We start from the raw sequence: 16,116 nt of genomic DNA on the forward strand, positions 1-16,116 counted from the left end.
CCTTCACTCTAACATCCGAGCCTAACAGAGACTACATTTACAAGGAGATTTTTTTTTTAAACCTTATTTAGTTTTTTACTAATTGGTGGAAAAACGTAGGTTTGTTTCACAGACAAAAATAGAGGGAATGGCAGGACATATATATTTTATGCACAATGGTGACTTTGACAAAAATATTTTATATTTACAGAAAGTGATACCTAAAACATCTTATCACCGCATTTCTTAAAAAAAAAAATGATAAAGTAATTAATCAATGGTGTGTCACATTTTCACACTGGATGCAACAAACACTAATCAGAGGACTACAGCGTCAGCTTTCAGTCAAGCAGCAACAGTGTTTTAATCATCAAATTTATGACGCCACACCATTTTCTATTCCTCTTTTTCTGAAAATATCCAAAACAGAACCAATGCTAGTGGTAGTTGTGTATCATTTCAAAACCTTCCTAGTCTTGTTGACAGAAAATTTATTCACTTGTACCTAGGCCTGAAACACATAGGGAAAAAAACTATTGTTGCGGTTTTTCGGGGGTTTTATTGCAATATTACCGTATTGCCCCGAATATAAGATGGCCCTGATTATAAGATGACCCCTTCTTTTTCAAGACTTTTCAAGAAAAGAAGTTTGAAAAAAGAATTTTTGAACACCAAATTATTTTTTATACACAAAATAATTACAGTACATCAGAAACAAATGTTTATAACAACATATTTGAGAGAAAAACCGTGTTATTTTGCCTCATTCAAATCTTAATATCTGAACATTCAAATATGTAAACTAAAGTGCAATGCACATTCGTAAATGAATAGCTTCTGGTTTTTGAAATGTAAATAAACCAATCTATTGTGATAGAACAACAAATTTGCAATAACTGCATTAACCATCAAAGTGAAGTCTACCTGTAACTGTAGTCTTGAAACAAATCTGAATAAGGAAAAACATTGCAATAAAATAATGAGAGTAACTGAGATCTATCATGACAGAACATTGCTTCAATGATATCTGATGCCATCTAGCGTCGTGAGTGGGGAGAGTAGCTGAGATCTGTCATGACAGAACATCGCTTCAATGATACCTGGCGCCATCCAGCGTCGTGAATGGGTATACTGTCTAGACCGCGAATATAAGACGCTTATTCAGGCTTATTTCAATGCAAAAAACACTGTCTTATATTCGGGCCAATACGGTATATTGCGATATTAAATTAGAATAATTTTCACCAGATAACCTGAATAGCTCTCTTAGGGATAAGCCTGAACGATATTGTAAAAATTTAACATTGCGATATATGTACGTATATTGCCAAGGCTCCGCACTTGCTTTTTGCATTGGTTAAATGTTAGTATGAGTTATAATAATTTGATATTAAAACCCCTCTTAATGTTTTCTTTTTAATGCAATGCACTCCGGGCGATGAAGTCACTGGGCTTCCACAATGTCACTCTTTAGCTACATAAACATGTCGTCGGTCCTGCCCTTCCAATTTGAACCCTAGCGGAAAAGTGATGAGCAGGAAAGCACTATCGGTCATTCACAAGACGAGCAGCAAAGGCAAAATGCAGAGCAGGAAAGACAGGATGAGACAAGAGTTGGGCAAAACTGGTGTAGTACTTGCGGCAAGTGCGTCTCAATGACAACAAGCAAGAGTGTGGTGTCGAGAACTCCGGTTTTTATTGGCAGATCTTTACGTTAAGCTTTTGTGTAATTAAACTTATTCCAATATAGTTATGGAGATTGTTAGTATCTAGAGCTGTTGTGTGCTTTACATACTGTACGTACTGTATGAGTAGGATATACAGTGAAAAGCAGCAGTTTTATTATTTTTGCAGATATCCTGTGCAACACAGCACACGAAAACTTTGATGCAGTTTGCTTGCCTGGTATACCAGACTCACCGCTGTTCCAGCTATTGAGTCTGGCCACCATTCAGCGGATACAATTTCCAGGGCGGAGCAAGCCACAGCAAACAGAGAGCGGAGTGGACCAATCAGCGACAGGCAGACGTGACGTTAGTAAAATGACGAGGGCAGGACGAGGGACTTGCGCGCGGAAGTAAACATTTGCCTAGCACGGCCAGACTGTTCTCCCTGTATTTTTCAAACACTGAGAGAAAAGTCTGGGAACCAGCCCATTGACGGCCTCTCGAGCAGATACAAAATGAATCGACAAATCAGATTCGTTAATTTACGTGACGTGTTCTTAACGAGCAATGTCACTCTTGCGCGTCGGAAGTCGTCTCCACAACAACACAGATGGTGAACAGGAGAGCCGAGAATATGTTCCAATCCACGGTAAAATCAGTTTTAAATTACCAAAAACACATCGACACGATTCATTGACAACAGTCTGTCTCGCGCTAGCCATGTTGAATAAACTCCGCTCTCCTCGTATGTTTACTTCCGCGTGCAAGTCCCTCATCCTGCCCTCGTCGTTTTACTAACATCACGTCTGCCCGTTGCTGATTGGTTCACTCCGCTGTCTGTTTGCTGTGGCTTGCTCCGCCCTGGAAATTTTATCCGCTGAATGGTGGCCAGACGCAATAGCTGGAACAGCGGTGAGTCTGGTGTACCAGGCAAGTAAACATACGAAGAGAGCGGAGTTTATTCAACATGGCTAGCGCGAGACAGACTGTTGTCAATGACTCGTGTCGATGTGTTTTTGGTAATTTAAAACTGATTTTACCGTGGATTGGAACATATTCTCGGCTCTTCCGTTCACCATCTGTTTTGTTGTGGAGACGACTTTCGACGCGCAAGAGTGACGTTGCCAGGCAAGCAGTTTGCCTCTACTGAGACATCTAATGGGCTCCGCCTCCATGACAAAGAGAATGCTACGCTACCCGATCGGAAACAGTGTTCAGCAATTCCTTCCTACGGGTCACCAACCATCGTATTTTTGACACGTAAAAACGCAGTCCAGATTGATGAACGTCCTGCCGGTGTTCAGATTTTGCACCCTAATCCGATGTTTCTCTCGAAGCTTTCATGACGGTGAATAAGCCCTTTTTACATTCAGTTGGACTCTCACCCAAAAGGTGATAAATAAACAAGTTGCATCATAAACATAGCTATGCAACATGACTACGGCGTAAATAAATGCTGAAGACTGATTAGCGACACAGGAAATCGAATGAATAAATCTATTAAACTTCGTTTGATTGCTGGCTATTTGTATAATTTTCTGCCCAACATATTATAATGATGCCTTATTTTGCACATTGAGATATAAGAGGACTGTTGTGTACTTTATTTGTACTTAAAGCATGTTTGCTGCATGCAGAGAGCGTTTAAGACCACACTGTTTAGTAACATTAACGAACATCACAAGTACTAGGAGTGGGAATACTCTTGGTACCTCACGATACAATATGGTTTGCGATACAAAGCTCACGATAACGATGATCTGACGATACGACGATACAGCGATTATCGATACATTGTTCAGGAAATCATTCTACGATATTCTACAAACAACTAATAAACAGAAAAACAAGCTTCTGCTGTGAATTGGAATGAGTTTATCACTAGTAGACGTCCAATCCATTTGAACTAGGAGGGTGGCAGCTGCCATCTCTCCCACTTAAAATGGATTGAACGTCTATGGCCGTCAGTAGCAGCCAATGCCAGGCAATGTGGTAATTTTGGGCCATTTAAGGTCATTTACCTGTTGATTTTCAGTTACTTCCTGATGATTTGGGGGTATTTTATGGGTCACATCCTGTTCATTTTGTGCTACAAAACAGGAAGTGACCTGGCAATCACCCATATCAATTGGCAGTGACTCAAACTCAACAGGAAATAACCTGGAAATGGCCTAAAATGAACATCAAGTGATATATAAATGCCCCGAAAATCTGACGGAATGAATGTGAATGCTTTGGTTTCGAATGAACGAACGTTCCCAGTCTAAATGGATTGGTTGGGTGTCGAGCACCGTCAAAGCAGCCTTAGAGTTAACTGTGACACTATTATGGTGGAAGATTTTGGTAGCAATTTGTTGGTTCCTTTTTCTTTTTAAGAAACTGACACCTTGTTAAAATGAGATCTCGATTCTTGCAGGAGCATATCGATAATCTTTTATGGATACAAAGTATCACGATATATCACTATTTCGATATTTTGTCATATCCCTAACAAGGACCATGTTATTATTTTTTTTTCTACATCGATAGTATTTGTATTGTTTATCGATCTATTAGCTGCAATCAGAAACTGAAGTCCTCAGATGAAAATCAACAAATATGTTACTGTCCGCGAATGCTGAAGCAAGATTGAACCCTCAAAACAGACAACAATAACACGGGATTGCATACAAGGGTTTATTGAAAACACACAAAAAACACGCGATCGTGAAAAATGGAGACAAAAAAAGGGTTTGTGACAACAGGTCAGGAACAAAACAAACAAAAAAAACGCCGCAAAAGCAGGGTGAAAACAAATAATGCATTTAAATATCTGCACAAGGTAGAGGATTCCAAAAATGAGGGCAGCAGATGAACGAAAAAACCAAGGCAAGGATGCCACGAGCAACGAAGGGATCGAGAATACAAACTGTCAAATAGCAGCACGTCAATATCTCGGCAGCCCGCCTATGATCAGTTTAAAGACACTGCTGATGAGCTGAAATTGGATGCAGGCACGATGTAGGGAACTCATCCCACAGCTTTGTGACAAAAAAATCTGACCAGTAGCAGAATGTGACAAAATCATGCAAGTCGTCATTCTAGCTTCGCTAGTATAATGCACAGCTATTCTCCCAGCACCGCCCAACCGCGTCATTACCCCAAGCGTACATTGCGTGCGTAAAACATGGCGCCCTCCGTAGGTCAAAACATGTACTAAATATGATAGATTTTTAAATCAATAGCAATATTTTATGTGTTTCTAATAACATATTTTAGTAAAAAAGGACAATGGTGTCTTATTAGAGCTTACAAGTCTTTAAGTCCGTGGTTCTCTAAAAGCTACTGTCACGGAAAGAATTAAAAGAAGTTGTAGTCAGGTGTTGCCTTCATTTCACATTTTTTCTCGTCAGTATTAGACCACCTTAGTATTGTTTTGAAAACCTTTTGAAAAGTACTGTAACGATTTCGTACTGTATTTTTTTTTTTTTTTTTTAAACAATGAAAATGGTTCTTCAATTTCAGATAGGCTTTAACGAACAACCACTCCCTTTAGTAGGCCGATAAATTGAGGTCTGTCTGCACGTGGGTCTGGAATGTATCAGCCACATAAAACAGGCATCAATAGTTTACATACTGTACTGTTGATCAAAGTTGGATTTGGCCAATAAACATAAAAAAAAGCCTTGATTTGGACCATTGTAAAGTTCTCGTCTCTTGATCAGTCCTTGAAAATCCTAAGTAATAATTCAGTCATTCGTTCATCTGCTGGAATCTATCCCATGTAGGTAACAATGGGCAGGAGGCAGGGAACACCCTGAACTGGTTGCCAGCCACTCACATGGCACATAGAGACAACCAACCATTCACATTCACACTCAGTCAGCCTACCATTCATGTTTCTTGGAATGTCGAGGAAACTGCAAAACCCATGCAGGCACAGGGAGAACATGCAAACTCCACACAGGGAAGCTGGAGCTGGGATTTGAACGAACAATCTCAGAATTATGAGGCGGTCCTGAAAATGTCAAATCAACGGCATTTCTGTCTGCCATTTTTGAAAAATGTCCAGCACGCTCACTAAGTCATTGTACTTGTGATGAGTTCTTCTCGGGCCACCTTGCTTGTCTCCACCTGTGTTTCTGCTTTCCCCCCGTGGCGGTGTGGGCGAGCCTGAATTATTAACCCGGCTAAAATAAAAGACTCGGCTTCGTCCGGGTCTCCTGTAGACATGAATAATGGACGAGGCGGCTTGGTGACACAGCGTTTGGCGAGTCAAACACGGAGCGGAGCAGTGTGGGAGGGGTGACGAATTGCTAACACCAGCCTGGCCCTCAATCTCCGTCCTAATTCCACTCCAAGTCTCAGTCGCACCCTCGAGTGCTTCCTGATACGTGATAATTGCCTTTCCGTTTAGGAACTTCTCGAGTGTCGCGTGCTTCCACATCTCATTTAACACTCAAAACACCTTGTAAAAGTTGTGATGGGGTCGGAAACAACTCAATTTCCACTCTTCTTTTCGATTTTGTAAAATTATACACTGCACTCCTCCATTGCAAAGGTTATGCTATTTTTGATGGGTGAGGCGAGGTGTGCCTTGGTGCCTTCAGTGAGAAACTATCAATGTTAGGCGTTTAATGATGCATCAATCTGGACAACGATCAAATCCGCTCAATCGAAATACAAAACATCAATCATGTCTATAGCTATCTGATGCCTCTGCAATATGACATACAATATGGTAACACTATCCATAGCCATCCAATCTATACGTCATCAACTAGTAAAATATGTCACCATTGTTCAACAAAACTGTTGACACTGCTAGAGTGTCCCCGTGATTGCCCATTGATTTCACCTGTTCTGCCTGCTCCTTGTGTATCCTCCAAACTGCACCATCCTGTGTCATCCATCTGTTCCTCGTTGCCTCATTACCCCTTGTCTCTGTGTGTATATAAAATCCAAATTTCTGTTCACTACTTGTTGAGTCATTGTCAGTGTTGATGTCCTGTCCAAGCCCTCGTGTACCAGTCCCTCTGATTAAGTAAGTTTTGCTTTAACATTGCCTTTTTGATCCACAGTCCTATTGGTCGTACTTTGTGTTTTTGTTAGTTATTATTAAAACATTTTTTGAGTTCACCGCCACCTGCCTTGCTGCGTTTTTGTTTACCTACCTTTGGGTCCACACCACCTGCCTGCCCGTGTTTTCCGTGACAGCATGGGTTGTTGCGTCATTAAAAAATAAACAGATGTGATTGCGCAAAAGTGGCCGAAGGCATAGAAAATACCTTTTCTTTATATCACATGCTATCAACTATTAGGTTAAGAAAACATTAGTTTTGTTAGCTTAAGATCCTTAAATTTGCAACAAAAATGTGATGGTGATGGGACCATATCTGTTTCTGTAAACTCTGAGATGTTATAATATGCGTATCAGGTCATGGATGCATTCTGTTCCCCTAGAAGTCACATTTGTGTTTGCTATATGAGCGGCTACACACACAAAAAAATCTGAAATACGAAAAAAAAAAAAAAAAATGAATTGGGCATCACTCCCTGTGATGTGAATGTAAATTTATTATACAGTTTTGTTTAAAATAATGTTTCTGATTCAAATGTTTGAAATGATTCAGCAACAAAATTGTCAAAAACATAACAATTGCATTGTATGTTTAAATGCTCTATGTTGTGTACTTAATATCTTATTAAATTGACTGAAGTAATCAAGTTGTGGCAAACTTCGATCATTGAACATCGTATTGTTTTGTATGTTATGAAATTGATGATTTCATAATATACAATACAATAGAAATACAATACTATTGTATTGTAATGCCTTTCAATAGCAATACAATACAATAAGCAATACAATACAATAGCAATTGAGCAACAAAATTGTCAAAAACATAAACATTGGGTTGTATGCTTAAATGCTTTATGTTGTGTACTTAATATCTTATTAAATCGACTGAAATACGGTAATCAAATTGTGACAAACTTCGATCATTCAATATCGTATCGTATGTTATGAAATTGCAGATTTTATAACATACAATACAATAGCAATACAATGCTAATGTATTGTATTGCCTCTCAATAGCAATACAACACAATACAATACAGTACAATACAATAGCAATTCAGCAACAAAATTGTCAAAAAACATAATAATTGTGTTGTATGTTTGAGTGCTTTATGTTGTGTACTTAATATCTCATTAAACTGACTGAAGTAATCAAATTGTGGCAAACTTCAATAGCAGTGAATAAGTTAATGTTTGCAGAAAATTCTTTAATGCTTATATACAGTCCACACAAAAAGCTCACCTTGGTGGTCTTCACTTTGTTGCCCGTACTGCAGCTCCATCCTTTAAAGTCTGGCAGCACTTTGCACTCTTCACCATCCATGCAGGGATGCATCTGGCACCACCACTTCTGTGCAACAATGGACGCTGGACCGAAAAACGTCAGATGTAAAGCTTTTTTCAATAGCTTTCTTGGCCAACACATTGTCAGGCACATAATTTTTTTGGGTCAAATTTATTTAAATGTGCAGCAAGGGTCGTAAAGGAAAGCAAGCCATGTTGGCTGCAAGCCTCCAAGCCTGTCAAAGTGCTTCCCAGAGCGACTAGACAAGTGTCAACACGGAGGAAGCTGCTGTCATAGGCAAGTTGAGTTATAGATTGATTCAGTTGCAACAGAGGCCACAATTGACGTGATATTAAATGACCCAGTCTGGGTGCTGTCTCCTCCGGTGGACCGCTTGAGTTTCAACGAGCCAGTGCTGAGTGAATCAACTGATTTGATCTCTATTTATGGCCCAAGGCCCAAATAATCAAATCAAACTGCATCACTGCACAGAGTTTTTTTCCCCATTCCAAACCTTATTTTTCAGCAAGAGCTAGAAAATAGTCTGGCTCTTACCATCCACACAAGACGGAGCCGCCCTCGTGGTTCCAGCCACTTGTCCCGGGAAACAGGAGCATTTGACGGTCTGCGACCGCTCCTCAATCTTGTTCTTGTTGCAGCATCGGTGTGCCGCGATCACCTCACAGGTTCCTGCCTTCACGTGAACTAGAAGTATGACAAAAACACGTCACGTATGTTAGGATTCATGTTACAAAGCCAAAAAATAGGGAGCATGTCAGCAGTCAGAGGTCATTTTTTAATGTAAAAAAAATCTCTTGCAAACCCATGTTTTTTTTGTTTTTTTTTTTAATCAAAGAAAGTATACAATTTCACACATACATTCACATGCACATTCAACCTGGCATACATTCACATGCACATTCAACCTGGCATATTGACAATGCTTATTTAGTTCTCATTGTCACACATTATTAAGAATTTTTACATTCACTCTGACTGACTTACTACTCGGGACCACCCAAAAAAAAATCTCCATTGGTGGACCCACAAAAATCTGGTAGTTGTCATTTTTTTTTTTTTTTACCCAAAAAATCAACAGGAAATGACCCAGAAATGACCCAAAATCAACATGAATAGACCTAGAAATGCCCTAAAATTAATAGAGAGCAACCTAGAAAATGCCCCGAAATAACAGGAAGTGACCTGGAATTGCCCCAAAATCAACAGTAAATCACCCGAAGTTCATGGTAGTCTACTGACAGAAATAAAAACATTTCAATGCAATTTACAGTATTTGGACATTCATTTGTAGTCAACCCTTTAGGAAACAGTGGTCACTAAAGTGAATAGCTATTCAAAAGTTGACGGTTGAGATAATTAATCTTTTACAGAGCGAGTGACTATTTTTGGTCATAAAAAATTTTAAATTTCGAAATTTACATATTTTTTAATCATTATTTATAATCATATCATTAGTCAATATTGTATTTTTTACATTACAGTATTTTCATATAATACGCATACAGTGCCTTGCAAAAGTATTCGGCCCCCTTGAACCTTGCAACCTTTCGCCACATTTCAGGCTTCAAACATAAAGATATAAAATTTTAATTTTTTGTCAAGAATCAACAACAAGTGGGACACAATCGTGAAGTGGAACAAAATTTATTGGATAATTTAAACTTTTTTAACAAATAAAAAACTGAAAAGTGGGGCGTGCAATATTATTCGGCCCCCTTGCGTTAATACTTTGTAGCGCCACCTTTTGCTCCAATTACAGCTGCAAGTCGCTTGGGCTATGTTTCTATCAGTTTTGCACATCGAGAGACTGACATTCTTGCCCATTCTTCCTTGCAAAACAGCTCGAGCTCAGTGAGGTTGGATGGAGAGTGTTTGTGAACAGCAGTCTTCAGCTCTTTCCACAGATTCTCGATTGGATTCAGGTCTGGACTTTGACTTGGCCATTCTAACACCTGGATACGTTTATTTTTTAACCATTCCATTGTAGATTTGGCTTTATGTTTTGCATCATTGTCCTGTTGGAAGATAAATCTCCGTCCCAGTCTCAGGTCTTGTGCAGATACCAACAGGTTTTCTTCCAGAATGTTCCTGTATTTGGCTGCATCCATCTTCCCGTCAATTTTAACCATCTTCCCTGTCCCTGCTGAAGAAAAGCAGGCCCAAACCATGATGCCGCCACCACCATGTTTGACAGTGGGGATGGTGTGTTCAGGGTGATGAGCTGTGTTGCTTTTACGCCAAACATATCGTTTTGCATTGTGGCCAAAAAGTTCAATTTTGGTTTCATCTGACCAGAGCACCTTCTTCCACATGTTTGGTGTGTCTCCCAGGTGGCTTGTGGCAAACTTTAAACGAGACTTTTTATGGATATCTTTGAGAAATGGCTTTCTTCTTGCCACTCTTCCATAAAGGCCAGATTTGTGCAGTGTACGACTGATTGTTGTCCTATGGACAGACTCTCCCACCTCAGCTGTAGATCTCTGCAGTTCATCCAGAGTGATCATGGGCCTCTTGGCTGCATCTCTGATCAGTTTTCTCCTTGTTTGAGAAGAAAGTTTGGAAGGACGGCTGGGTCTTGGTAGATTTGCAGTGGTCTGATGCTCCTTCCATTTCAATATGATGGCTTGCACAGTGCTCCTTGAGATGTTTAAAGCTTGGGAAATCTTTTTGTATCCAAATCCGGCTTTAAACTTCTCCACAACAGTATCTCGGACCTGCCTGGTGTGTTCCTTGGTTTTCATAATGCTCTCTGCACTTTAAACAGAACCCTGAGACTATCACAGAGCGGGTGCATTTATACGGAGACTTGATTACACACAGGTGGATTCTATTTATCATCATCGGTCATTTAGGACAACATTGGATCATTCAGAGATCCTCACTGAACTTCTGGAGTGAGTTTGCTGCACTGAAAGTAAAGGGGCCGAATAATATTGCACGCCCCACTTTTCAGTTTTTTATTTGTTAAAAAAGTTTAAATTATCCAATAAATATTGTTCCACTTCACGATTGTGTCCCACTTGTTGTTGATTCTTGACAAAAAAATTAAATTTCATATCTTTATGTTTGAAGCCTGAAATGTGGCGAAAGGTTGCAAGATTCAAGGGGGCCGAATACTTTTGCAAGGCACTGTACATTTACAAATTGATCTAGTATTTTTTTTAAATGAATTAATATGAATAAAAACATAAATATGCACTGGTTACGGCCACAAATGCGTTTTGTGTTTTTTTCCCCAACTTATTTCATGCCATTGACGGCTATACACATCCAATTCATTTAAACTGGGAGGATGCTTGAACTGGCCGTTGATTCTCATTTTCCAGTGCCGTTGACGGTGTTAGACGTCCAGTCCATTTGAACTGGGCGAGGATAATGAACAAACGTTTATTCGCCTCTCACAGTATAAACGGATAGGATATCTAGCGCTGTCCTGAATGCCCCGTCAGGGTTAAAAAAAGAAAAAAGAAAAAAAAACATGATTTGTGCATGAAAGAGTTAACGAAGGGAATTGCATAAGTATGATAGGAAAAATAAAATATTTGACATTTTCATTAAGCAAACAAATACAAAATTATCAGTCACATCAAACTAGCAGTTCTTGTTGTAATAGTCTTAATAATTACAGCAATAGTATAAAAGTTGTGGTTATAGAAGAAGTTGTAATAATTTAAATAAATGTTGTATTAGCAGTAGTATTGGTGCCTTGAAAAAAATACAAAAGCACTAGTAGCAATGGCAATATCAACAGTTGTAGTGGTATTGGTATAGGGAACTGGTGGCAATAAAAATAACATTAGGAGTAGTTATATTACTTGCAGAATTATTAGCAATAGTAATCATAGCAGCAGTATTTGTAATGACAGTCATGGTATTAAAAAAAAAAAAAAAAAAAAAAATGCATTAGTTGTAATAATACTTATAGAAGTAATAGTAACATTGATAATCGTACCAATTGTAGTACTGCATTAGTAGTGGTAGTATAATTGTATTTATAATTGTACTAGAGATTATACTAGCAAGGGTAATAGTAATGGCAAAAATAGTGCATGGTAAGAATAGGATTGGTGCAGGTTCTGAGGTCAACAATAATTTTGCAATGCAATAGTAAATTGAAACAACTCCTCTTTCTACATTATCAAAAGTATCTTTTGTATGTATCATTTCTTGAACACGGCAGTTTTAGTATGAAAGGTGTTATCTTGCCCCCGCCCAGAATTGGAGATTAGTGTTGGCTTTGTCGTCATATACTGTACGTATTATCCTGCCAGAGCACCTCTGCTATCAAATCACACTGAGATGCTGACCAAGCAGCAGCATTTGGATCAAGAATAAAAAGAACTGACTGTAGTGCTCATCTCCCACATGACTGTGCAATGCTTTCATTGTTGAATACACAGAACCTTGCTCAGCAAGGCCTCATGTATTATGCATGCGCACCTGAGGAGTTCACACGGTGCACCGCAAACACACGTCGAGGAAATGTTCAATACAATTGCACCATTGAGGACCGATTTGTCTGTCGACGAGCAGCTGGCACTACTTTAATCCGGTCTTGTGAAGTGAAGGAAGGTCGAACTCCGACCCCTTTTGGTATAGAGACACTCCATTGAGGGCCTCCAAGTAATTTCTCAGTACAGTTTCGCCTCAAACATCCGAACATCACAACTGGTTGGAATCCAGGTCATCCCCCGGGCGGGAGAACCCGGTCCGGTCCCGCTTGGCACGGTATCCTTGATGCCGGCTACTCGACTGACCCTGCAACCCTTCCAGCGGACGAGATGTACACTCTCCCCTTTGAGGGAACACACCAAGACGTTAGATGCACCTGCATGGTCTAATTAGATCCATTACAAGAGCTGTATTCACCAGGAAGGCATGACCTTCACCAACTGGGTTATCCAGGACTGGACTGCACAGTACTCCACTTTATATTTGAGACATTTGACTGAAATTAGACACTTGGGTCAAAAATTGAAAGACTAGATCTGTACTTGTCTTGTGCGTTTGTAGAGCTTTACAGAACTGCAAAAAGATTTGAAAACGACTTGGAACTGGTGATGCAATCATATTTTTTCTCTTTCAAACATGAAATTCAACAGGATGAATTTTGAGAAAATGTACAAGGAAGCTATTGAAAGTACTTAGCGACAATCTTCAGTTTTAAAAACGAACTTTGCCACCTGGTTATTGCATTTAGTAGCTGTTGTCGTGAAAGCCTCTAAAAAAATGGCAACTTTGTGTTGTTTTTTTTTTTTTTCTCAGCTGATTTCTCAATGTTTATATTGAATCTGCTTACCCGAGGACGCTCAGCCACAACATTAGGATAAAACATTTATTTGAAGGTTTATCAGGTGAGTGTCGATTCAAAATTCATTTGAAAATATCCCCCAAAGTCTTAACAAAATGTTATACATTTCCTCTAGAGCGGTGGTGTCCAAACTACGGCTCTTCAGCCACTGTCTGTCTTTTATTGGCCCGCAGCAAATTACGAAAATATCATTGAAAGTGATCCGCACAAGAAGCTTAAATTCAGCCAACAATCTGTTGCACTTCCCAGCTTTAACACTAGATGGAGCTAGTCAAACAGTGTCTCTCCATTATTTCCAATCAATAGAGGAAACTGTAGAATTTCAGTATTTGTTTTACATAAATAAATGTCATAATTTGAGTTATCTTGTTGTATTTTACTTAACTCTTGATGTTGCTGGACATTTTCTCTTTGTTCTGCAAAGTTTGTTTCAGTTTGCAATACTCCAATACCTCTAGATTATTTTGTTGCTTGTACACCTTAACTCATTCATTGCTGCTGACAGTTATAGACATAAAATCCATTTCAACCGGGAAAGCTAGCATTGAGTGATCATGTTTCACTGTCTTTGACGTCAATAGACGTCCAATCCAATTTGACTGGGGGGTTGGCAGCGGTCGATCGATTGCTGTCATCCATCCTAGTCAAAATGGATTGGATCTCTGTCGCCGTCAATGACAGCAAATGAGTTGCCATGAGATACGAGTCATAAATGTGTCTTGCTTGAGAATAGCAGATCCTCACCAAGCCTTGTCATGGGTGGGAAAACAGGGTGTAAATGAGCCAACCTGTTTCGTGACAGTCCATCAAAAGTCTGAACAGCTGGCTCACAGACACATTTTTAGGCACAGGCAGCTCACAAAAGATTTACTTCCTTGTTTAATTTCACACTTCAAGGGTGGTCATGCACTCCAGAGACACAACTATTTATATACAAGCAATTAAAAAGTCAATTTTCCATGATATGTTCCCTCTAAAGTTTGCAGCTATGCACAACTTCACTCCATCATACTGAAAACTATTCCAGATGTTTTGTATGATTATATTTGTGATGAAGTGTAGTTTTACATCACTGAAAACAACAGCAAAAACTAGATATCTGGAAATATTTCATGGGATGCTTTTGATGTCATTTCCTGTTTACATCCTGATTATTTTTTAAAGCATTTCTAAGCAACTGTCTATTTTGAGGCATGTCCATGTCATTTTTCTGTTTGTATTTTTTATTTGGAGCATTTCGTTCTTGTCAGTACTGACAGGGCTCACTTCCTAAATGATATTTGGTTACTTCCTGTATTTTTCAGAGCATTTGAATTGTCCAAGTCACTTGCTGTTGATTTTGAGGCATTACCAGCTCACTTCCTTTTGATATTGGTTTAACTCCCTGTTGATTTTGGGGCCTTTATGGGTCACGTGCCATTGAATTTGAGTCACTTTCTGTTGACTTTGGCCCACTTTCTATTTATTTTGGTGTATTTCTGGTTTGACGGACATATCAGTCAATTGGAAAACCCCAAATTCTGATTTTACTGGGTCCATGTTCAAAATCAATAAGAATGAATAGCAAAAAAAGAAAAAAAAAAATTGTGCTAAACGTGTCATTGGAAATGAATGGGAATAAACTGATAAATCATTATGAATAGTGTTCTCTAGATCGTACTGTTTTTTTGTTTTTTGTTTTTTTTTTCACAGTAGGTTGAGTTGATGCCAAATAAGTGAACTTTGCTTTCATCTGACCACAGCACTTTCTCTCGGAGTAATTTAGATGTTCACTGGCAAACTTAAGGCCGACCTGTCCAGAATTTATACATTAAGTTCAAATTTATAACCACATCTCTTCCAGTGGACTAACTGCTGTAGGTGAAATAGCATTACGGTGTCAGTAAGACAAACCTACTCAATGCTGTGTGTGAAATCAAATATCAATACAGCTGTTTTATATTCATTGCAACCCAAGTTTGTTTCCATACGTTGGCACAAAAGGGTAAAGCAAGTCTAAAAAATGTATCTTTGAGACGTTATTCAAACAGTTTAGAGGTTCTTTTTCAGAGGAAACTTAATTACACTTGTAAAGATTTTCAATCGGGATCCTGATTTGAAAGCAAGATTGCGGCGCGTCTCCCGTCTTCCCATTAGCCGCCAATCGCAAGATCTCATTTGCAACATTAAAAACATTTCGCCTCCGATCGATACGCCGCCGTTCACATTCACGCAAAAGGCGGGCGCCTTTCCACCTCGTCGGCCAAGTTGCTGATGCGAAAATAAGTCTGTAAATAAATAAATAAACACCAGGTCAGACTGTTTGCCCTTGCTGTGATTATCTTTCAGCCACTGGCACACCCTCTGGTCAAAGTTAATTTGCCAAAAGTCGCGACGCCATGGAGGGAATATTCAAATGTGATTCAGGGGACCGAGGCAAACGGACGACAGGTGCAGGGAGCAGAGATCGGCGTTGTAAATCACTCGCTGGGGAAAGAAAACAAATGCTGTCATAATGAATTCTTGACATAGACAAAAGAGCCCACTGCAGTAGAATAATAGATCTAGATATGTACTGAAAAAAAGAGAAGGGAGTTGTGAAGACACACTGAGTAAAGCACAGCAGAGGATTAAAAAAAAAACTTGTAAAAGATAAGAGATTCATTAAAAAGCATGAAGACAAATCTGTGATAGTGTAGAATGCTGTGCCGTATCGTTTTGTGGAGTCAAATAGCTAGTGGGAAGTGCCATTTATTTAAATATTCACACATAAAATTCAAATCACTGAAGGCAATTTTGGAGGAAGAAAAGG

The 16,116-nt window shown here is 39.2% G+C and overlaps 1 protein-coding gene across 3 annotated transcripts in view; it reads right to left on the bottom strand.

Moving 5' to 3' along the window:
- tafa3a (TAFA chemokine like family member 3a) overlaps positions 1 to 16,116 on the bottom strand; it is a 219,731-nt gene that overhangs the window by 55,913 nt on the left and 147,702 nt on the right. For all 3 annotated transcript variants that reach the window (XM_057847170.1, XM_057847169.1, XM_057847171.1), the window contains exons 3-4: positions 8,549 to 8,698; positions 7,952 to 8,076 (exon numbers count right to left, since the gene is read on the bottom strand). In XM_057847170.1, the coding sequence (XP_057703153.1) occupies positions 7,952 to 8,076; positions 8,549 to 8,698 (275 nt within the window). The remainder of the gene's footprint in view (positions 1 to 7,951; positions 8,077 to 8,548; positions 8,699 to 16,116) is intronic.

The sequence above is a fragment of the Corythoichthys intestinalis genome, chromosome 9, assembly GCF_030265065.1.
Source record: "Corythoichthys intestinalis isolate RoL2023-P3 chromosome 9, ASM3026506v1, whole genome shotgun sequence".
Taxonomy (NCBI): domain Eukaryota; kingdom Metazoa; phylum Chordata; class Actinopteri; order Syngnathiformes; family Syngnathidae; genus Corythoichthys; species Corythoichthys intestinalis.